General features: G+C 37.5%; 1 protein-coding gene across 3 annotated transcripts in view; it reads right to left on the bottom strand.

Annotated features, from left to right (window-relative positions):
* KITLG (KIT ligand) overlaps positions 1-24,055 on the bottom strand; it is a 118,023-nt gene that overhangs the window by 40,865 nt on the left and 53,103 nt on the right. For 2 of the 3 annotated variants that reach the window (XM_037128150.2, XM_037128149.2), the window contains exons 4-6: positions 9,358-9,528; positions 6,738-6,897; positions 5,922-6,005 (exon numbers count right to left, since the gene is read on the bottom strand). In XM_037128150.2, coding sequence (XP_036984045.1) covers positions 5,922-6,005; positions 6,738-6,897; positions 9,358-9,528 — 415 coding nt within the window. The remainder of the gene's footprint in view (positions 1-5,921; positions 6,006-6,737; positions 6,898-9,357; positions 9,529-24,055) is intronic. The other variant, XM_037128153.2, reaches the window with a different exon arrangement.

The following is a 24,055-nucleotide window of genomic DNA, read 5'->3' as shown; positions in this document are numbered from 1 at the left end:
ACCAAAGTAAGGGTTTCCTTCTGTATCATGTATAAATGCTCTTTGTAAGGATCTGAAAATAAGCATTTTTAAAACATCTTTTTAGCTTGGTACAAAATATGTTACTGTTACTTTGAAAATACAACTCCCTTTGGGTAACCTGGATTCCCCTTTACAAGCTACAAAGAAGACACACATTTTTAGACTCTTTCACAGGGCCCAGTCTTCCGGTGAGCACGGCCACTTTTTGGTTGTTATCCCTGAAAACTAGCTTTCTTCATGTATCCCTGACCCTATTCCCGCAATAGTCATTTATGTACATCTATTATTATACATATTATAATAAAAAGTTGACCCTTGAATGCAGGGGTTAGGGGCAGCAATCTGCCCCCTCCTACGCGCAGTTGAAAATCCACATATAACTTCTAACTCCCTCAAAACTTAACTGTCCTTGATATCTGAGGGGTACTGTTGTGGGGCTGGACAGGGGGAGTTGGTTCCAGTACCCCCTGTGGATATAAAAGTCCCCTATGTAAGTGTCGTAGATCATCTCATACAGTTTAGCCTCCACATCCGTGAACTCCCAATTGCATATCAAAAATAGTCCATACAAGTATTTATGGAAGAGAAACCCATATATATGTGGATCCGCACAGTTCAAACCTATGTTGTCCAAGGGCCAACTGTATATTACACAGACATTATATGCAGTATAAATATAACAAAATAGCGAGTGTTTTATTTATGCCTGTTTCCCTTAGAACACAAGCTCTACAGGAGCTTGGCCGGTGCATCGGTATCTAAGTGCCATATTCATGAGCACTAGCACCTGGTCAAAAGCTGCTTATTGTGCAAGACCCGTACTTTTCACAAAAGGAAGAAATGAAAGAAAGCAAAACAAACAAACAGAAGATTGACCATTCATTTTGCAATTTTAAAAGTACCTTCAGATTCAGAGGCACAGACTGAATAGGTGTTTTGCATTCAGTTTGTCTTTTTTTTATTAAGATTTTTATTTATTTATCTTTAGAGGGGAAGGGAAGGAGAGAGGGAAAGAAATATCGATGTATGGTTGCCTCTTGTGTGTCCCCTGCTGGGAACTGGCCTGCAACCCAGGCATGTGCCCTGACTGGGAATCGAACTGCGATCGCGTGGTTCGCAGGCTTGCTGTCAATCCACTGAGCTACACCAGCCAGGGCTTCAGTTTGTCTTTTAAAGTAAGTGGAGAAGAAGTTTGCTTCCAACCATGATGGTAGCAGATGAGCCTTTCCAACCTAGATAATTATTATACTAGACAAATTATCTGAGGCAGCTGTTTTCAGACACATTAGCCAACTGGCAGCACAAGAGTAAAAGTCCTGAGAGAGAAAACACACATGGTGAGTAAGGCCCATTGACTGCCCTGGTTTTCTGGCTGGGAGGCACCTTCAGAGGCATGAAAGGTAGAACCCAAGGAGGGCTCAGTATTCTGACACAGGAAGTCAGACTGAAGTTCAGGGTGGCTGACATGGCTGGAGTTTGTGGAAAGGAGGCCAGCAGAGAAGGAGCCTCAGAAATTTCCATAAAAGTCTCATTAAGCCACTCCTCAAATAGGCTCTATGTGCAGTGCACCAGTTGAAACTTCACAAAACCTGGCACTAAATGAAACAATGCCTGTGCAGCTAAGACTTTATCAGCGCTGTAACAGTCATTCAGAGACGAAGGAGTTCTGACAGCAAGAATGGGGAAGTTTTCTGGCCACTTAGTGACTTAACAGGCAGGGATGGTATACAGAATGGATATGCGCTACAAAGGGATGATTCACTTCCCGGTGGGATAGAGCAGGATGGTGAGAGATTTTAGAATGCTACTCAGAACACGGCACAATGTAAAGCTTATGAATTGTTTATTTCTGGAATTTTCCATTTAATATATTCAGACCACATTTGACTGTGGGGGACTAAAACCACAGAAAGCATACGCCACAGATACTGGGGGACTGCTGGAGTTGAACTACCCACTGGAACAAATTCAAGTCTCTAAAGGAACGCTACACATTCTGCAGGCACAGTTACATAGTATCCACCAGTCCAGCATGGGTTTGAAAATTACAAGCCATCTAAAGGGGAATGTGACTGTACTCAGGGAGGAAAAAAATTAATCAATAGAAAACAACACTGAGATGACCTGCATGTGGAAATTAGAGAAAAGAACTTTAAAGCAGCTATTATAACTATATCCAAGGGCCACCAAAGAAAATATTATTGTAATGACTACATGGAAAAAAATCTCAGCAGGAAAATATAAAACATAATCAAATGGAAATCCTATAACACAAAGAGCAAACTTAGAAATAAAAAAATTATATTGGATCCAAATCCATAGAATGTAAAACACCAAGAGTGAACCCCATGTAAACTACGGATTTTGGGTGCTAATAATGTGTCCATAAAGGTTCATCATTTGTAACAAATGAACTGCTCTGGCCAGGATGTCGATAATGGGGGAGGCTGTCTATGCATGTATGGAGGCCAGGGGTGTATGAGAAATCTCTGCACCTTCCCCTCAGTTTTTCTGTGAACCTTAAACTGCTCTAAAAAATAAATTCTAAATTTATTGAGCAAAAAGAAAAAGGGACTCCTGGACATGGACAACAGTGTGGTGATTTCTTGGGGAGATAGTATAAGGGGACTAAATGGTAATGGAAAAATACAATAAAGTTTAAATAACAAATAAAAAATGGCAACAAAATGTACTGGGTGAAAAAAGTAGCAGATTGTTGGTGGCAGAAGAGTCAGGGAACTTGAAAAAAAGATAAGCAGAAACTATTCCTTTTGAAGAATGAAGAGAAGAGAGGTCGAAAAAAAAAACCTGAACAAAATCTCCATGATCTGTGAGACAATATCAGACTGCTCCTTATATGTGATCTGTGTCTCAGAAGGGGAGGTGAAAGAATAAAAAATTTTAAAAAGTTATGCCAAAATTTTCTCCAAATTTGGGACAAATTAACTTACATAACCAAGAAGTTTGACAAACAATGAGAAAGATAAATACAGAGAACACGCACTTTGGCTTAAACTGCTAAACAGAAGAAATTTTTGAAAGAAGGCAGAGGGGAAAAATGACCCAGCGCATAAGAGAAAAAAAAATAATACAGATGTTGGTGACCTCGTGAGCAACAACAGACACAGAAAAACAGAGTAACGTCTTTAAAGGACGGAACTAAAAATCTGTTAACCTAGAAGTTCATATCTAGTAAATAATACCTGCAATATTAAATACAAAAATGCAGATTTCAATTAAAAGAAACAAATTGTGGTGAGCAGATGTACACTAACGAGAAATGGCAATGGAAGTTCTTCAGCCTGGAAGTGGTCAACCCTGGCTGGACACTTGGATTGCTAGGAAGGAATGAAGAGTACAAGACAGAAAGACTATGTGGGTAAACATAAAAGATGATGATGGTTCAAATCATCGAGTTTAATACTGCATTGTAGAGTTTATGACAATATGTATATGTATACATATCCATCAACACAGCACAAAATATGGTTGTAAGTGGCACTATCCTGTTTCCAGGTTCTTACATGTTTTTAAAGTGCCATGGTATTAACTCTAAGTAGGATGTTACAAGTTAAGATGTCTGTTGTAATTCCTAAAGCAACCACAAGAAAATGCCAAGATGTGCTGTTGAAAATCCAGCTGAGTAATCAAAATAGAACACACACATGCACGCGTGTGCATGCCATACATGTGCATACAAACACTTTAACTCAAAAGACGGCTGGGAAGGAGGAAGAGAGGACCGATAAACAAATGGGGCAAACAGGGAACACAGTACAAAATGGTAAACCCATGCCCAACTGTACCAATAATCATATTAATATAAATGAATGAAATGCTCTAATTAAAAGTCAGAAAAACTAGATAAAACAACAAGACCCACCTATATCCTGTCTACCAGAGATATGCTTTAAAAAAGAGAAGTGAGCCCCGGCTGGTGTAGCTCGGTGGATTGAGTGGGGCCCTGCGAACCAGACGATCTCGGTTCGATTCCCAGTCAGGGCACATGCCTGGGTTGCAGGCCAGCTCCCAGCAGGGGACCCACGAGAGGCAACCATACATTGATATTTCTCTCCCTCTCTCCTTCCCTTCCCCTCTAAAGATAAATAAATAAAATCTTTAAAAAAAAGAGAAGTGGCCAAATCCACAATGTAAAGATTTTTAATTTCCCTCTCTCACTAACTGATAAAAAAATTTCACAAAAAATTTCATAAGAATATAGAAGGACCCGAAGGACACAAGCAACCACTTTAATTAAATTTGAGAATGCTCGCACCTGGTATCTGAACAATACACATAAAACAAGTGTCGAATCTCAAAAGATTATAATGTATGTTCTCCAAATAATAGAGTTAATTTATAAACCAGTAACAATAAAACATCTAGGGAAAACACATTTTCAGACTTCAAACTATTCATGAATCAAAGCAGAAATCACAAAGAGAATTTTAAAATATTAAAAATATAATCGTGAAAACACAACATATCAAAATGCGTGGGATGCAGTAGATAGTAATGGAAAAAATAAAATAAAATAAAATAAATGTAAATGTGCAGGATGCAGCTAAAGCTGCTTACAAGGAAATTTACACATTTATGGTGCTCATATTAGAAAAGAAGAATGATTTAAAAACCAGTGATCTGATTTCTCCACCTTAAGACCTTATGAGGCTAGAACAAATTGAGCAAATTAAATCCACAGCAGAATGAAAGAAGTAATAAAGATTAGAAATCAATGAAATATAAACAAATAGAATTTAAGAAGTGAAAGTTGCTTCTTTGAAAAAAATTAATAAAATCCATAATTAGTAAGAAAGACCTTAATTGACTAGCATACACATAGTTCTTTTACAAAACTTTTCAGATTTGAACTATTGTATAATTCAAAATTTTAGACTTTAGAAGGTTCTGGTTTTTGCATATATTGTATATTATATAATATCCTCAGTGAGGTCAGGGTGGCAACCTGCAATCAAATACATTGATATTTTTATAGATAAATGTATAAATATTTACTTTTAGAAGGATAAAGCTATCAAAAGCCTCAACTCAATTCAGGTCAGGTTTGGTTGGAAAAAATTGAAATGAAAGGAATATTAGAGATTCTTTTTAAAAATTTCTGCAATGCAGAATTGCTACTATGGATTTATAATAAATCGATCACTTCTTTTTATAGATAGGTCTTCAGTGTCTCTAACTGTACGACATCTCTAACGATGTCCTACTACTCAGTCTTCAGGGATGACTTCCTTAGCTTAAGATCACAAAATGAATTTTTTTCTCTTACAGCTTCCATGAACCTAGGGGGTCAGATTACTCAGTAAATCTAACAACCTTTGCCTAGATTTGAAAAGAGGACATTAGACTTGTAGGAAATTGGGCTCTTGGCCAAAGACGACAGCGATTTCAGGGAAGGAAGCACACTCTCTTCCAACATATAATTTTATAATCAAATAACAAAATCATCCAATTTTCAAATACACAATAGTGCATAGCAAAATATATATAAAACTGAAAATATCCTTGGAATTCCATACACCTAGCATTTGTACTTTCCATTTTAAAATTCCACTTTTGTTAGGCAAATTGTACATGGAATATATTTTAAGTCAACAATGAAAAAAAGCTTAAATCACATTTCTGAAAGTAATTTCATGTCTTATTCAAACAATCTTAGCTGAAAATTTATCAGCCCAATTCTCTAATAAGGTATCTCAAACTGTAGGGAAACCAGCTTCTACAAACCTAACATTTGACTCTCAGGAAGACCATAACAGGAAAAACAGTAATGGAACAGTATTAACAGTAATAAGTGTAGAGATTTCCTTCAAAGCTCATGCAATACTCCTATCGATGCTAACTGGAGCCATGCATGCATTAAATCAGATGTATGTACTTACTATTACTGCTACTGCTGTCATTCCTAAGGGAGTTGGCTGCAACAGGGGGTAACATAAATGGTTTTGTGACACTGACTCTGGAATCTAAATAGAAAGCAATAATGTGTCAGTGTTGCATGGTGATTGACAGATATTACAGAGTTCCCAGAAGGCTGAGTGCAATACCAGAGCACTTATCAGGTCCACTTCCCAAATCTAGATTATTTCCATCCTATTTATTTCATACTAGGTCTTACTGTTCTATTTTTAGTAAGAAATTCACCAGTCACCTTACAGAACAAAGATTCACTGCCTATACAGGCTAGTAAATGTAAAAAATAAGAATTGTTCAGACTTGGTCATTTTTTAAAAAGGCAATGTCATTAAAATTTTGTATTATAGGGACCCTAGAGAAGGGGGTTGGGGAGAAAGAGTCTCAACACAGTGTAACTAGTGGAGATCAGAATTCATAACTCAGACCCTTTGGGAAAAGATTTTACAAAGGGACATTAAGAAGATGGGAGGTAAAGAATAATATAATTGTACTCTAGTGACAAATACCAGATAAATGATGATAAAAATATGAGTGACTATTTGTTTACTGTTGACTCACACACAATTCTTTAATTTGAAAATAATGAGTATCTCTTTGACTTGGAAAACACATCTACAACCATTAATGTCTTTTATGGTATTGATAATTTGCTTTTTCATTGGACATAACACATCCATCTTTCTCTAATTACATATATTTGACTCAGAGGTAGGTTCCTATGTACACATATGAGATTCAAGTTTTATTTTTACATTTAAATTAGAAGTGCTTAGCTGTCTTACCTTCTCCAGGACTTAATGTAGAAGAAACCACACATTCACTAGTTTTAGGTGACACCATCTCCAAGTGCTTGAAGGCATCGATGGATCTATTAAAAATTCTAAAGAATTCTTCAGGAGTAAACAGCTTGGGTTCTAAGCTCTTAGATGGTTTTTTTACATTCTAGAAGGAGAAAAAACAGAATTATATTTTTCAAAGAGTCTACAGATTTAACTGTCAAAGTAAAAGACTATGTCCTTCAAAGATTCAAGGAAAACTACCACTGTTAGAAGACTGTTTTGACATACATTTATCCAAACTGGTACAGCAGGAGAGTGATCCCATTCAGTTCAGTCTGAGGCTCAACCCCAGATAAAAAGAACAGTGTGGGCAGTGGACGAGTAAGGTGAATTCAACATCATAACAATGAAATCCTCCTAGTGACAAATTAGAGGCACTGCTCTTTAAAGGTGCTCATTATAATCATTATTCCTCACTTTAAAAAATAAACCTCCATTACATATCCTCCAAATAGCTAAAAATTTAAAAGTCTGTTGATGCTAAACATTGGCAAGAATTTGGATGGGGCTAAGGGGACTCTTATACACTGATGGAATGATATAAATGGGCACATTTGATACTATCTAGTAAAGTGGAACCTGTGCCTGCCCCTCCTGTGACCCAGAAACTCCACTCCTAGGTAAACACTCGAGTGAAGCTTTTGCATTTATGCACCATGAGATGAATAAGAAAGTTCTTACCAGTAGTGTTTATAAATGCCTGTATCAATCAACAGGAGACTGGTTTAATCAACAGTGGTATGTTGAATCAATGGAATACTATATAAGCAGTGAAAAATTAACCACAGCTATATGCATCAAAGTGCATAAATCTTATCAACATAGTGCTGAGTGAAAGAAGTCACAAAAGAATAAACAGTATGATTAATTTTTAGTCTCCCAAAGCAAATCAAAGCTATATTTTAGGAACTGATAAATGCATGATTATCTATAAAGAAAATCTGGCAATAATAAGAGTTAACACTTGACTGGCTAACAAACAAGTAAGCAAAATATAACCAGATACATTGAAATACAGAATAGAATGACAGTAACCAGAGGATGGGGGGAGGGGGATAATGGGAGAAAAGGGAAGAAGGGTTGTCAGGATCATGTATAAAGGACACATGGACAAAGCCAAAGTGGGGTTAGGATCGAGGGTGGGAGGTGGGGATGGCTGGGGTTCGGGAGTGGTGGTGGTGGGAAATGGAGACAACTGTTCATGAACAACAATAAAAAAGAGTTAACACTTAAATAGCACTTACTATGTATCTCTTTAAGTGCTTCACATGTATTTACTCAATCTCCAGAACAACTGAGAAATAACACCTGAATAAATCTGCTGGGTTCCAGCCAAAGTGTCATGACCACTAAATGCAAGTTCTTTGGTGTTCAGGATGCTCTTGCTTGCATCCCCATTCACATAACACCTACCTCATCTTTCCAGCTCCATGCATAATATTTCCTTCATGACACCTCACCTGACAGACCCTACTTTTTGTGACCTCTGCTTCTTATCAGTGCCATCAGCACCCCATTTATGCTGAGATGATATAAAAATAGATGTTAACTCTAAGATGTCACTGAGTGTAAGACACATTCTGACTCAGAAACTGGAGGTGAATAATAGATGGGGATTAGCTTATTGGCCTGATAAGAGTTCTGAGGTCGGAGAACACAACGGGACCAATGTTGGATCTTAAATGGCAACTGGAATTTTGATGAGTGGGAAGTGTTTGAGTGTTATAGCACAGAATCATTATTTAAAATCTTAGGTTTAAACTTCTAAAGGGCCTGTAGACTAAACCTTGGCTTGTGAACTGTATGCGGAAGCAAGTCTCCTAAGACCTATTCTATTACAGAAACAGTGTTATAAAATCGTCATAATAAAAATAATCTATTAAAATTTCTTTTGACAGACACAAAGCTAAAGTACTCGTCACAAATCATCTAATGTAAACTCCATGGGTTGGATCATTGTCCCATTTTAGGCATAAAGAACGTGAGCCCAGAGGGGTGACGTTCGCTAAGCTAATCAGTGAGGGCATCAGGGTTTGAATTCCAACCCCCCGTTCGGTACCTAATCTCCAGTGGTACACTGCCTCCTCCATATGCTTAGAAGCCAAATCACTGTCATGCCCACATTCTGAAGTTTGTAACAACTATTCATAAAATGACTTGGAGATGCTAAAATGTGCTTCTTTGCTATGACATGATTACTGTGGGTAAGAGGTCGAGTTTAAGGGTTCATTATACACAATTTTTCATTTAAAGGTAAATAAACATTTGTAACCTAGTAGGAAAGTTATGAGAATTTCATTCACATATGAAATAAAGTTAGGGCTATTTTTCTATTATGATGTAAGTCAATTTTTACATTAAATGACAACTTTTAAGTCAATGTCCATTTCAACATTGCGTCATAACTACAAACATCTATTTCTGTGCTCATCTTTCAAAATATATTTAAATTACAAATCTATACATTAAAAATCACACAAATAGAGATGCCCATCCGCTGCCACAACCGATATAGATTTTAGAGAAGAGTGATCAAAAACAATCCCAGTGAATGCCAGATTACCTCAAATGGGTGTCCTTCCATGCACTCCACAAGGTCATCCACTATTTTCACAAGTTTGTCTATGATAGAGTAGTTACTCAAGCCTTCAGAAATATTTGAAAATTTGTCCAGAAGATCAGTCAAGCTGACTGACAGTTGTTCCACCATTTCACTTATCCAACAATGACTAGGCTGCAAGACATTGAAAGAAAGGGAGATAAAGCATCCTTTTTATTATTTTTTCTCACTGAGGTCATTTTTCCATTGCTTTTTAGAGAGAGAGGAAGAGAGAGAGAGAGAGAAACATCGATGTGAGAGAGAAACATCAGTTGGTTGCCTCCCATATGCATCAGGACAAACCTGCAACCCAGGCAAGTGCCCGGACCAGGAATCAACCCTGAACCTCTCTGTTATGGAATGAAGCTCCAACCACCTGAGCCACAATGGCCAGGGGAAAGCGTGCATCTTAAATGCAGTAAACGCCGAGCGTACTTCAAAGGTGTCAATGTTGCAGTCATCGACTGCAGACAAAGCATTTCCTTATATCAGACCAGGTCAGTTCTTCTGTTTAATTCAGATCTAACTCTGTCTCAAAATTTACAAATGCACATAGATTAGAGGAAAGCATTGCTGGTTAAGATTTTGCTCTTTCCTGGAAGTAAATTAAGATGAGATAGAGCCAACTCTTACCCTTGACAAAGTTCAGACATTAATGGAATTTAATGCCATGGAAAAATATTCATTCTGTATTCAATGTGTTCTTAAACGAGCTTTAGGCACAGAAGAACTTAAAAAAGTTATTGTGAGAGACAGTCCTGCCCTCAAGGAACTTTCAGTCTTTTGCTGAATTGGAACATTAAATAATAATAGCTGCCGCCCTGGCTGGTGTGGCTCGGTGGATTGAGAGTGGGCTGCGAACCAGGGATTCCCAGTCAGGGCACATGCCTGGGTTGCAGGCCAGGTCCCCAGTGAGGGCTACACGAGAGGCAACCACAGCTTGATGTTTCCCTCTCTCCCTCCTTTCCCCTATCTCTAAAAATAAATAAATAAAATCTTTAAAAAATAATAGCTGATTTTCTAAAGTGTTTGATAGATTTCAATCCCTCTCCATAGATACATTTATGTGGGTATTGAAAGGAAGAGAAAAAAGAGAAACAGCTAGGCAGAAAGGTGGTCTAAGAAGAAGTACTTTTGCCTCAGTGGAAGGACTAATTACATAATTTTGGAGGCCAGGGCAAAATTTAATGTGTTTATTGTTCAAAAACTTGTTCAAATAATGGTTAAAAATTTCAAGATTGTGACAGAACAACATTAAACCAAGCACAGATACCCCCGCTGCCCAGTGGTTAGAAGCTCACTCAAGCCTTGCAGTCAGGTGTAATTGAGTTCAATCCAGCTGAGAGACTGCAGGTAAACTACGTAAACTCTCTCAACCTCAATTTGCCCATTTATAGAATGGGACTAATGGAAGAAGGTAGTTGTGAGGTGATAATGTATATAATTTGAATATAACTTTCATGAGGGCAGAATTTTTTATAAAATCTTGTTCCCCATGGTGTCTCTAGGGCCTAGAACAGTGCCTGGTATATGGGAGTTACTCAGAAAGTATTTGCTGAACTGATTGATGTATGAGTGAATGAAAACATAAATGAGAAAAAAATACAACAGGGTGCCACAAATTTGGTGAAGGACCAGATGGTACATATTTTAGGCTTTGCATGCCAAGAGGCAAAAATTAAGGCTGTTATGCAGGTAGGTTTAGCCAATAGAAAACAAATTTCCACCGCAAAATGTTTATCGCAAAAGTAAAAATTTAATAACGGACTATGATTTCTTTTGCATAATAACTGAATTTAATTTCTTTTATAATTCAGATGTACAAAAAAGAAGAAAGGGATTCTTTATTTTGGGTCAACATTTTGCTTAGTTGGGGTTCAAAGTCAGTACTCGCTGTCATCATTTAGACTACAAATGTTCTTCTATAAACCACTATAAATACCAATCTCAGCCGGCCAGCCGTACACAATCACGCAGCAGACTGGACCTGGCCTGTGGAGTGTGGCTGCTGACCTAGAAATGGCTGTAGATCAATAAAGGTTTGGATTATTAGGAAAAACTTCTTAGTATATTAAAACAGCTTTTAATATTTAAAAAATAATGTTATTTAAAATTAATAATTTGTCATGAATTCATGTACTTTGTGCATTCTAATATTATCTTTTCTATAAGCAGAGTCTCTGATTTCTTTTTTTAACTCTGCTAAAATATTACAGTGAGAAAAATAAGACACTTATTAGAGATACCTAAAATTGAGTTGGCTAATTAAGATCTTAAATAATTTAATATACCTTCTACTGTACTGGAATCATAAAAAGTAACTAATGCTATGTAAAATGAATCAAACCACTACACTTTATTTTTCTACTTACCAGCAAAGTATCTTTTTGGAGGGAAAGTCAAGTAATTTGTTTATTTTTAATTACACAAGGGGGCCATTTTAGAGTCATTTAACAGAACAGTTTTAATTAATATAATAGAGCCAAAAAATAAACTGGTTTATCTACAGATAGGTAAGCTCTAATACCTGGAAGCATTAAATGTCATTCTAAACTTTTATGATTGGAATTGGGAGGCTGGGTTGGAAAGTAAAGGGATTGAGTGAAAAATAGAGAAAAAAAAAGATGAAAAACTCATGGACAAGGTCAACTGGATGGTGACTGCTGGGGTGGGGTGGGCCGTGGCAGGGGCTAAAGGGTGATGGGAGCAGACTTGACCTGGGCTGCTGAACACACACCACAGCGTATAGACGATGTATCCTAGAACTGGGCACCTGAAACCTGTATGATTTGGTTAATCAGTGTCACCCCAATAAACTCAAGAAAAAGGAAAAACCAAACAAAAACAAAAGAATAAAGGCATCTCACATTGGCATGTTCTGACCTCACTCTTCCTGCTCTGTACAGCACGTCTCTTTGGACTGGCCCAGCTCAGTCTGATGCGGTCAGTCTGCAAAGCCTGGTAATTCTACCCCTTCAATGTCTCTCTGATCTGTGCTTTATTCTGCCTGTTTTAGGGCTAGATCACAACCCCCTTTCCTTTCTCATTCCCATCACAAAACAAAAAATAAATAAGCGAAAACAAACAACCCCCCCCTCAAAACTTTCAGGACTGTTGGCTCTAGCTTCATTTAAGTAGAATACACAAACACTCAGTGTGAATTAATTCAATTAGGCCAGTTCATTCAACTCATCAACTAAGTTCTTAAAGACTATGTGTTTCCAAAATAAGTTCAGAATGGATCATTTGTTTCATTAAATCCACGCTTATCTCAAGCACCTGCAAGTTCGTATTTACATCATTTACAAGTCTCTTTCCCAGCTTGTCTTTCCTTTGGGACTGAATTACTCTCCAAGTTTCTCTCCCTTTAGGCTGTAACAATTGCTTTAATATAGCCAGGCCTATCAGCCAGGGCAGATTTCCTACAATATGGAATATAGCACACACATAACACAAACACAGTTTGAATAGTATTTACATGGTAGAACAGTCTTTATCAATTAGCTCAGTTCATTGTAACTGTGCCCTTTTTTCTGTGGCAAGCAGAATCCACATACGAACCTCTTCAGACGTTTTTTCCCCAGCTCCACTTTCTGAATGTGTTTGCCTGTCCTTTTCTTGGACCTACTGACATGTAGGAACCAAAATCAAATTCCCTTGCTTTAAACTGAACTGAGGCACTCCTTTTGTTACTATGGTCTTTGCCTTAAATAAACAGATTCCTTTTTCTTCTTGTGGCTAAAATAAAAAAAGATTTTGTTTATAAGTGATCTTATTTTTAAACTGGGGAATGACGGTGCCCACTGACGCTTCTGTTTATTTTCAGTGGAACTGCATGTTTACGTGCTATATTCAAGTTCTTATGTAGTTGTCCCTGGGCCCTCACGGCCACCCACCCTGTCACTTTCAGATACCTCAGCAACAGTGCAAGCAGTCAACTTTTTCTAGTAAAGTGTCCTCCATAAACCTGCAGTTTCTTACAGTTCAATAATGGAATTCCTATGATCTAACCCTGCCCTGTATCCGTCCTTTTAAAGTAATGAAAAATTCCTTGATAGCTGATAAGATATGAACTGGACTACAGTGCTAAAATATGTATTTCTAAAAGTCTTGTATTTCAATTATTACTCCTTCTTGCCATAATTTCCTTGGAAAAGAGTGTATAATAAATGAAAAGCTGTATCTTTTCATTAATTTATTTAAATAGTTATACTTTAGCTTTTTAAGACTCTTGGATTTATTCGTGATAAAACTGAGGTAAACAAATAATATTGAATATCAGCCAGTTTTGACCTGTCTGCCTGCAAGAGAGGTAACCAGTTTTGACTAGAATGTCAAGGAGTCCTGTATTTTTTTTAAATTAAATATAGTAAATCATTTGCAAAGAGAACAAAACACGGTGAACTAAATATTTCATCTGTGAGATAACAGGAGGTCTTTCTGTTTTTCAACTCTTCCAAGATTGTGATTCAGAAAAGGAAATGAAAGGTTATTAAGTTTACAAATGTAAATTTTCTTTGCCTTAATAACAGGCATTATGGTCACTATTACTTATACTTCAGAAACTATTTTATACTTCAATAGTTCTATATAAACAGGAACTCACAACATTAAAAGAATGTGAGATATAAATAATGTTCTTTATTTCACTAGTGGAAAAACGTGAAGGATTAGGAAAGCTGATAAAGTCACTCAGCTTGTCAAAGCAGTAATGGAAAGAGTACAGTTCAAATTCCTGAAATGCATATAATTTACTTTATTCACCCACATACCTAAAAAAAGAAATGTAGTCCTTGCTTTGAAAAAGAAACTTTTTCTGGATTTTCCTTAACTCCATAGTCTCAATTACTTACCTTCTTTCTTGGTAGCTTCTGTCTTATATTCTCCGGATTAATTATAACAGTTCTAGCCAAGACTACCAAGACAACATGCCCTTGACATTCCTATGTATTTGTAGCATGTGTCATTCCAGACTGCTAACTGAATCAATGATATTGAATAGATACATCTGACCTGCTAACTTGCCTTTACTACTGAAGATTTAGTTAAAAACTGTGAACTTCCTATGGAATTTTAAAGTACCATGAGCACCAAATTTATGATTTAACTAAATAATTTTTTAAAATATATAAAACTACTATAATTAAAGGCATTCTAAGCATAACTAGACACATAACTGTTTCTAAAGTCCAACAATGAAAATATGGGTATGCATTCTAAAACTACACATAGGGTTAAAATAGATGATGTATGAATTTCATAAGATATGTGGTATTAACACTTCTGCAGTCTCAGAACTAGTATATTTAAGACCCAGGTTGAACTAAATAGTGTGCTTTGAAAACATAGTGGGGACTTGCTAATTCTGGCATGCTCTGTCCTTTTCATCTTTCTGCTTCATTCAAGAAACTGTTCTGGTTTTTCAGTTGAAAGAATTTGACACATTACCAGGCTTAGATGCAGAGGAGAGTCTCTAAGAGCAGTCACCATAAGCTTTATGGAAATAGAAGCCAAAAGTGGGCAAGACATATTAGCAGTAAGTCCTCAACGCTGTTAATAGGATCTGAAGCTTAGAGCAAAATGATATATAATGAAACCAATTTTACTATAGGCTATTTGATTTACATTATACACACATATGTGTATATATATATATGTATGTACACATACACACACCTATATATGCACATATATATGGATTAATTTGAGAGAGAAATTTAAGAGGGAGAGAAACATCAATTTGTTGTTTCACTTTTTTATGCATTCAGTGGTTGATCCCTGTATGTGCCCTGACCAGGATCAATTCCACCACCTTGGGATTCCACTCATCATCGGGATGATGCTCTAACCCACGGAGCTACCTAGCCAAGACTACATTTATATTTAACAAAAATGAAGATCCTATGGCATCTCATCAACATTATAATAACAAAATGACATTGAATGAAATGATCTTATTCAAGTACCTGCTCTATAACATTTCTTCATGGATGCACCTGGCACTCCTTTCCATGTGGAAGCTATTCCTAGAGATACCAGTGTGCTTCCTTAGTGGGCCTAAGGAAGTTTACACTGTCAGAGAGTTCTCTACGCAGGATGGAGGTAAAATATCCATTAGAGATACTGAGGGAGAAAAGTCCTGGTTCATAAACTGTGAGGCCTTTGTGGAACATCACAGAGAATATTTACCCAGTCTTCCAATCCAACTAATCTAATACCGGCATTACTGCCCAGCCGGAGTGTTTTTGTTTTCTTTAATATGTGTCAAATCTCAGTCTTGCCAGATTTAGAGGTATGAATGTCCAGGGCACAAAGCACCCCCTTTCTTCTTCTTGTGCTTTCAATATTTACCTCCTGGCTGAGCAGTCAAAAGACTCTAGAGCCATACCACCAGAACCACAGCAGTTTAGATCTGGAAGGAAACCGAAGACAATGTGGTCCAGTCACTCCAACATCATAAATGAGAAAACCAAGGCCTAGCAGTGATGTGGCTTGTCCAAGGTTACACAACAAATTTAAGCAGAAATGTGAGAAATCAGGACTCTAGAGTACTTGCCTAGTTCTTTCATTAGTGGGTACAGTCAATGCACAAAAACTACTTTTTCTGCCGAGCCCATCGTTGCTCTCGTGGTCACATATCTGGAACAAGGGCACCGGTCCTTAGGCTCGATTAAGAGATCTCTGGGTAACAGAATGGCTCATTCTGTTTCATTTCAGTGAATCCAGAGTCAAGCTGATGAAGACAAATTTCTCTGAGCGGTTGTCACGACCAAAGAGCACATGTCAATCGCCATGAGTATACTCTCTTTCCTTTCTTTTTGGTTTTTAAACTTAGGGCTAGAAAGCTGACATTCCCCTGCCACTCTCAAACATTCTACAGGCAAGCAAATTTCAAACAGTCTGAAAAAGCACTTTGCAAAATATTGTGTGCTCCCATTACTAGTATAGGGTCTCTAAAATCTTAACCCCCTTTTGGATAATCTGGGTTTTGTCCTGATTTATTTCAGTCCTTTTCCTAAGCAATGAATTTGGGTCTTCAGTGTTCACTTTAGGACTCTAAGTTTGCATTTTTTTTGTTTTAATTAAAGTGATGTAGAAACCTCAATCTGATTAAGATGGTAATCAGCTCAAACACTATAAATATGTGTTTTTCCCAGGAGAGGTCTATAAATGGCCCCTGAGCCAGACACAAAATAGCACAGTGAGGAAGGAACAGCACGGGAGGGGAGGGCAGCGAAGCTGACTTAGAGGCTTGGTTTCCAGTCCCAGCTCTGCTAATGCACTTTGTGATCTTAGATAAATCACTGAATCTGCTCAGGGCTGAAGTCTGTACATCTGTGAAATAAAGGGGTCTGTCCAATCTGTGCCCGCCAAAATGGGGGCCGTTACTTGAAATGTGACTAGTATAGCTAACTAAATTTTAATTTTTCTTAGCTTTAATTTGTTTAAATTTATTTATTTATTTTTTTTTAATTTGTTTAAATTTAAAAATCAGTACTTGATTTGGTGACTGGAAAACTTTTAAGTATGTCTGGAAAAGCTAGGTATATAAATGTACATTTTCATGAAACTCTAAACATGGAGTAAACATTTCTGATGAAAATTTAGTGTCTGAACTAGAATGTGCTGTAGAAGTGAAATACACAGCAGATTTTGAATAATATAAAACAATGTAAAATATTTCATTAATAATTTTATATATTGAAAGGTAAAATAATAGTATTTTGTAAACTTTGGACTACATAAAATTTATTATACTTAATTTTACCTGTTCCTTGTAATATTTTTTTAATGTAGCTACTAGACAATTTAAGATTACATGTGTGTCTTCTATTATATTTCTTATCAGTATGTATATATTTTTATATACAGTAAAGGTATAGATATTCTGTACAGTGCCTTAGTATAATCATGTATTTATTAAGATGGACCCTGTAGTTTAAATACACATTAAAAGCCACTTAAAAATACTATTTAACATCACATTTTATTCATTTAACTAATGTTTATACTTACTTCTTTTTTAAAAATAAATACTTATTATATGATAGGTAGAAGTAGATAATTACGGTGTCTGCTTAGCTGATTTCTATTTCTATAGTAAGTACACCAAATCAGAGAGGTCATTCCTCAGGATCTGAACTTATAATTAGTGAACTTGCTCTGTGGTCACAGCTGATTGGACGATGGTAGACCTCTGAGCTAGATGGGCTAATCAGAAAGTCCCTCCCTAAAACTAATAGTAGTGGTAAGAACTACCAATCAGTTTATCTGCAGGGTGGAAACTATAACATAAAAATTGGGGAGCACTGGTGAAGTGACAGTCTACCAGTGACTGGAACAGAGGAGACTAATTCTGCACAGACAGAGCAGAATGAGGCAGAGATGCAGAAGGGGGGAGAGGAAAACCCAGTGGCTTTCAGTCTTAGATGGAGTCCCTTCATGAAGCCTGGCGCCACCTGTGCCCTAGACTGGAATACACCAGTCTTCTTACATAAGGGGGCTTTTTGTTGTTATCAAACCTGAGTTCATTACTGTTAGGGAGAACTGAAGGATTCTCAACAGAAAAGATGGGCTCTTTTAAGATTTGGAAAATAGCACCTAACTGATAAGTACTTTTTGAGTGTCTATGACCTATATGAATGGTGAGGAAGTACAAAGAACTGAAAGAGTTAATCCCTAATCTTTAGATAAATAAAATATAGTAAAAAAGAAAATATAACAAATAATAATGATAACTCCTGACACTAACTGTATGTACACTGTATGTCGAAATTTTCATATCTTAATGCTTTTTCACAATAATACTTTGAGAGAAATACATAACACATGTAATTTTTAAACAATTGTGTAAGTAATAGATGATCAGATATCCAAAATGAATAGTTTCTAGACAAATTCTATAGAAATTAAAAAATAATAAACTAAAAAGCAAGGCCCACAGAGCAGAAACCATGTCAGTATTATTGAGCAGTGCCCAGCAGAGCACAGAGTAGGTGTTATGTCCATTTTTACTGGCCAAATGATACAGGGAAGAGGGCATGGTCTGAAGGGTAGGAAATGACCATGTGAGAAAGAGTGATCTTAAGCTGACATTGGAGGAAATGACCATTAAGATGCTTTTGGCCCCAGGATATTTCATGATTTTACGGGCAGAATATGGAGGAGGAGACAGAAAGGAGAGGGCCTCTCTGGTGTCAGGAAATCGCACTGAACAGTTTCAGAGTTGAGAATAAGCACGGTGACTTTAGAAGGCTGGGACTCATCTGGCTGTGGTGGCGTGTTTGTGCTGGGGAACAATGGGTATTAAGGTGAGGTGGTTAGGGTGGGGTGAGGTTGCAGAGAGCTGTGAGCACCAGATTCAGGAAACCGACTTTCAGCCTTCAGTCACTGGGAACAATGAAAAAGTTCTCGAATATGGAAATGACGCAATAATAAGTAGCGTAACGGAAGACTCAAGGAAACCACAGTTCCTCCAAATTGCAGAAGACAACTCTCACACCTAAGATCTTTTTCAAAATGAATACCTATCTTAAAGCAGAAGATAATAAATTAAGGTGCAGATATTATGTAACAATGCAGCTATTATGAGGCATTCACCTCATCTCACCCTATTAATCTTGCAGATGCTATTCAGGACAAATTTGTACCTCAGGGAAATTACAAGTGTTCACATGTTAGAGAACTTTCCTCCTTTCCTCTATCTTTACTTTTTTTTTGGCAGATATTTATTAAGGGCCTATCATCCATGGTAGGCCCTTAATGGATGATACAAGAGAGGATATAAGAGAGCAAAAACAGACAATTCATACCCTCAGGAAATGTACAAGCAGACGATTATCAATTAAATAATTCCACTAATAAGTGAAAAACTGCTACTGTGAGGAATGCTAGGCAACTAGGAGGATTCGGTTTCATTCAAAGAGGAAAGGAAAGGTTTCCTTACAGAAGCGAAACTGACACGGAAACAGTCATGCGTTAGCCAAACGGGAGGAGAGCCCAGCATTCCAGGTACAGAGGATGCTGAGGGCAGAGGAACTGTGGCAGCAGGAACAGGTATTGATGAGGGGCTGAGCAGGTTATGGAAAGGTGCCAGGTCAAACAGCTATTGGAATCCCTGTTTAAGGAGCTCCTTTTCCTGTTTCCTAAGAACAATGAGCCGCCATTCAAAGTATATGATGAAAAGGGAGTAAAATGATCAGTTGGAATTTTAAAAAATCTCTTGTCTATTAAAAAAATTGAAACCTTCAGTGATGAGTTCTGGAATGGGTAAGGGAGATGGGAAGGACCCAGGAGCAGCAGGGTCAGGTAAAAGAAGGTGAGAGCCGTTGAGAAGTGAAATCATGATACCTGAGGAAGGGTGTTGCACAGGGAAAGTGGCTGGGAGGCATATGTGTAAGGAACGTTACATATTGCCAGTGCCTTATTTAACCCTACTTAATTTAACTTAAGTAAAACTTATTTAATTAGAGTCGGTGTGACAGTGAAGACTGGGTCAGGTAAGAATCATCAATAGATGCTAAATCTAGGGGAGGGACTTTGATGAGGAACGGTGCATGGTCTGTAAGTATCTCCCCAAAGATTGCTTATTAGTCACTAATGAGTAAACACACAGAAACAGCAGAACACTTTCCTCAGGTGATCAAAACTAACAGCACCAGAAGGTGGAGAGGGTCATTTCTATGCCTCGAGATGTGATAACCTGATTATATATCATCACTTAGGACTCACAGAGGCTTGGAATGCATAATCCAACTATTACCACCAGAAACACTGAATGTTTCAACGAGAAACATTGTATTTAAAGGGGAAGGCTGCATTACTAAAAAAAAAATTCACTGTTAAATACAAAGAAAGGCTCAGGAACTCTTAAAGGAGACTAAGGAGAAATGATGTACCAGTTCCTGTGAACTTAGCAGGCTTAAAACAGCATAAATTTATTATTTTACACACATAGTCATCAAGGTCAGGAGTCCAAAATAGGTCTTAGTAGGTAGAAATCAAGGTGTTTTGACAGGCTGTATTTTTTGTAGAGGCTCTCTAGGAAAATCCCTTCCCTTGCCTTTTTCCAGCTCTGAGAGGTCGTCCGCATTCCTCGGCTCATGGCCCCCTCTCCCATTTTCAAAGCCAACAGTGTAATATTTTCAAATAACTCTCTGGCTCTGACACTCCTGTCTCCCTCTTATGATTCAAATGATTAGACTGGGTCCCCCCAGATAATCCAGGATACTGTCCCCATCTAGAAATCCTTCACTTAATTACATCTCCAAAGTCCCTTTTGCCTTGTCAGGTGATATATTCACAGCAGGAGACATGTTTGGGGAGCCATTATTCAGCCTATCACACTTGAAATAAAAATGCAAATCATGATCCTAGATTGGTTCTCATTCTAGAAGAAAATAAATGTCAAAAAAGTTGAAAAATTGAAATACAGCCAGTATATTCAAATATTGCAGTTATTCCTAAACTTTTTGAAGCCGACAACTGCACTGTGGTTCCGTAAGAGAAAATCATTTACTTAGGAAATGCACACTGAAGTACTTAGGGGTAAACAGATATAATTTATACAACTTACTCAACAGCTTTAGAAAAATAATAAACATACATGTGTAAGCAACCATTTAGGAAAGCAAACAAGGCGAAGTGTTAAAAATAGATGAATCTGGATTACAGAGTATATGGGCATTCTTTGAATCATCTTACAAACTTTTCTGTAAATTTGAAATTATTTTCAAACAAAAAGTTAAAAGGAAACTGATACATATGGAATTAATTCACTTTGATTAAAAACTGATCATTAATTTTTACTCAAGTACCACAAGCAACTCATAGTGCATATCATTTTATAGACTGAAAAAATGTCTGAAGATGTGCAGCACATGTTCGGCAAATTAATTTGTGTTCTTTCTACAGTAACATGACTGGTGCATGTAAATGGAAAGGCTCAGAAGTGTTTAAGACTTTTAAGGTTAGGAACTGAAAGGAAATCTTAAGTCTGGCAATATTACAACTTTAGGAAGTTTAAAATAGAATTGGTAATTATCCTTAGATTTAAATATCAACTGGTCGATCACACCCTGCTATTTGTGAGATTGAATCTGCTAGGTAATTTTCCAGGAATGCCCTTAGAAAATTAAGGTCTCTTTTTCAAGTGTATTTATCTGATTTTTAAAACAAAACCAAAAAATATATAGTGTATTCTATTTTAGAGCTTTTTCCTGCCCGGTGCCTCATGCAGAATTTTACTGCTTTGGCCCAGAGAATTTTTCTAGTACAAGTTTTGACTCCCACTCCACCCTTTAGTGTTTAAAAACACATGATAAGGCAGCAGGCACTCTGACCACTGCCAAATCATTAGGGGCCTGTCCACTGGGAAACTCCTCCCATCTTGGCAGAAACTACCATTTTAAAAGGAAGGTAATAGAAAGCTTAGGACCCGTTTCTGCCCAAAGACCTATGTGTGGGCTTATTATCCTTGTCTATTGTTGTGGCCAAAAACAGACTTATTCCTGTTATGCCAGGATAGCATGCCAAGATCAAATAATAAAGGGCTTTCTCAATTACAGAAACAAGAAGAAAACAGGGCATTGAGTTAGATTTATTTTTACAAGTTTGGCTCTTGCTATTACTAGCCAATAGCAAAATCTGCGATTTAGCACAATCTATGATTATAGTGGTACAGAGTACTCTACTTTGATATTTTCAATTTAACTTTGTTTTTCAAAGATTTGCATGATTTCTTTGAGTGAGTTTGGCAATCAGAAGCCTAAAAGTCCTTCTCCAGTCCAGAGCAAGGTGCAGCCTTATCAAGACAGAATAGGGAATATATAAATTGTCCCCAACTCAAAAAGAAATAGAAATTTTTTAAAGAAACACAAGATAAACTTTAAAAAGTTTTAAAACCTTTTAAAAGTATCTTTATCTTTTAAAGAAAACTAGCAATTGGTTGCTTCTCATATGCACTGTGGCTGGGGACTGAAGCTGCAACCCAGGCATGTACCCTGTCTGGGAATCAAAGGGGTGATCCCTTGCTTTGCAGAGCAATGCCCAACCGACTGAGTCATGCTGGTCTTGGCAAAGAACTATCTTTTACTGAGCTTGTTCATGGGGCTTCAAGAAGGAAAAAAAGACTTCATGCATCCTGTATGTACATGACATGAATAGAATATACCAAAACACGAGTACCATTTTGTCCTTCATGCTAACCTGAACTCTGACAAACAAGACCAGGGTGCACCTGTGGGGAGAAGATAACAATGACCATTCATCAGCACCCCATAGCCACAGAAACTCATGACACAATGGAAGAGCCCCTACCGTCTCACTCCAATAAAAAGCCTGAGCATGCACATGTAGGCATGATTCTCTGGTTCTGATCCCCAGAGTTTCCACCTGCCACAGAACTGACATAAATCTTAATTTTGTTATCAGCATCCCTGATCTAAACTGTTTTATTTCAGGAGAAAAGCACCCAAAGGTGTTCCAGTTCAGTTCGGTAAGATTTGGCAACCTAGATGGGACTACAGTTTGCTACAGGTAAGTGGGTCTGAGGAACTGAGGATGGAGACCATGGTCCTGGGGTAGGGATGGACCTAGGGGTCACAAAGAGATTTCTCTTCAGGTCCTTCTAAGTTTCTGGCCAATACTTTCTCCTGATCCCTCAGTACCCTTTTGCCCATTTAAGATTTATTTCTTATTGTTGATCAGGAAGTTCTCTCTCATCCTCTTTTGGCTTCTGATTATTCTTTAGATCAGATTTAGAACTTTAGACCATTAGGAAATATGCAATTGTGTCCTACTATCAGGATGGAATTACATCAATCACTGTTAACTTTTGTTCTTATTTCAGTGGCCACCATGGCAGCTTCTGCCACTCTAAAGACCTAGGTCTTTGACTTAGTCACTGTGGAGCCCTGGTGGGTTCCAATTTGTCTTTTTTGTCTCCCTCTTCTTTTTCTCATTTATTTCTGACCTTTTTCTCTCCTCTATTCATTCTTTTATTCTTGGGTCCTCTGTGAGCCATAAAACCTGTCCTTTCTGTTGTTTTTGTGACTGGACATACTTCCTTTGACCCCCCCTTAAATCCACACTCCGTCTTTGAGACTCTGTCTTGTTTTCACCATCATCTCTCAGAATTGCTCTATCCTCCTCACTCTTTCATTGTTTATGAGAATCAGTCTAAACTCCAGGACCATTTAGACTTCTTTTCCAACTGGATACAAACTCTCCTCTGTGACTACAGATTCTTTCCTCCTTTAGGAGCTACCTCCAGGCCTAACCATGGGGTCCAGTCAGAGCTCTGTCTCCCTTAACACCCCTCTAGGGTGCCTCCTAAATAACTGGGCCCCTTTCCAGCTCAATGACCTTAAAAAAAAGAAACATTAAGTACTGTACAGAAGGTTGGCCTACCTATCTCTTAGGGGATCAGGAAAAATGGCCTCCCTCCGGTTCTCTTTCCTATAATACTATTCTTCAATTCAGCCACTTTTGCTGCTGGGAGAAGAAATGGGATGAAATCTCCTAAGTACAAGTCTTATGTCTCTCTGTCATCATAAAGAACTGCAAAAGAAATGCTGACTCCAAAACCCTGACTCCTGCCTCTTCAAAGTTGCCCTTGCCTGCTCCTCAGGCAATGATGACCCCTTGGATGTTCTAATGATTT

This window comes from Artibeus jamaicensis, unplaced genomic scaffold (assembly GCF_021234435.1).
Source record: "Artibeus jamaicensis isolate MK-2021 breed Jamaican fruit bat unplaced genomic scaffold, CSHL_Jam_final scaffold_584, whole genome shotgun sequence".
Taxonomy (NCBI): Eukaryota; Metazoa; Chordata; class Mammalia; order Chiroptera; family Phyllostomidae; genus Artibeus; species Artibeus jamaicensis.
Note: the sequence above shows the minus strand (reverse complement) of the source record. Positions and strands in the feature narration are given on the sequence as shown.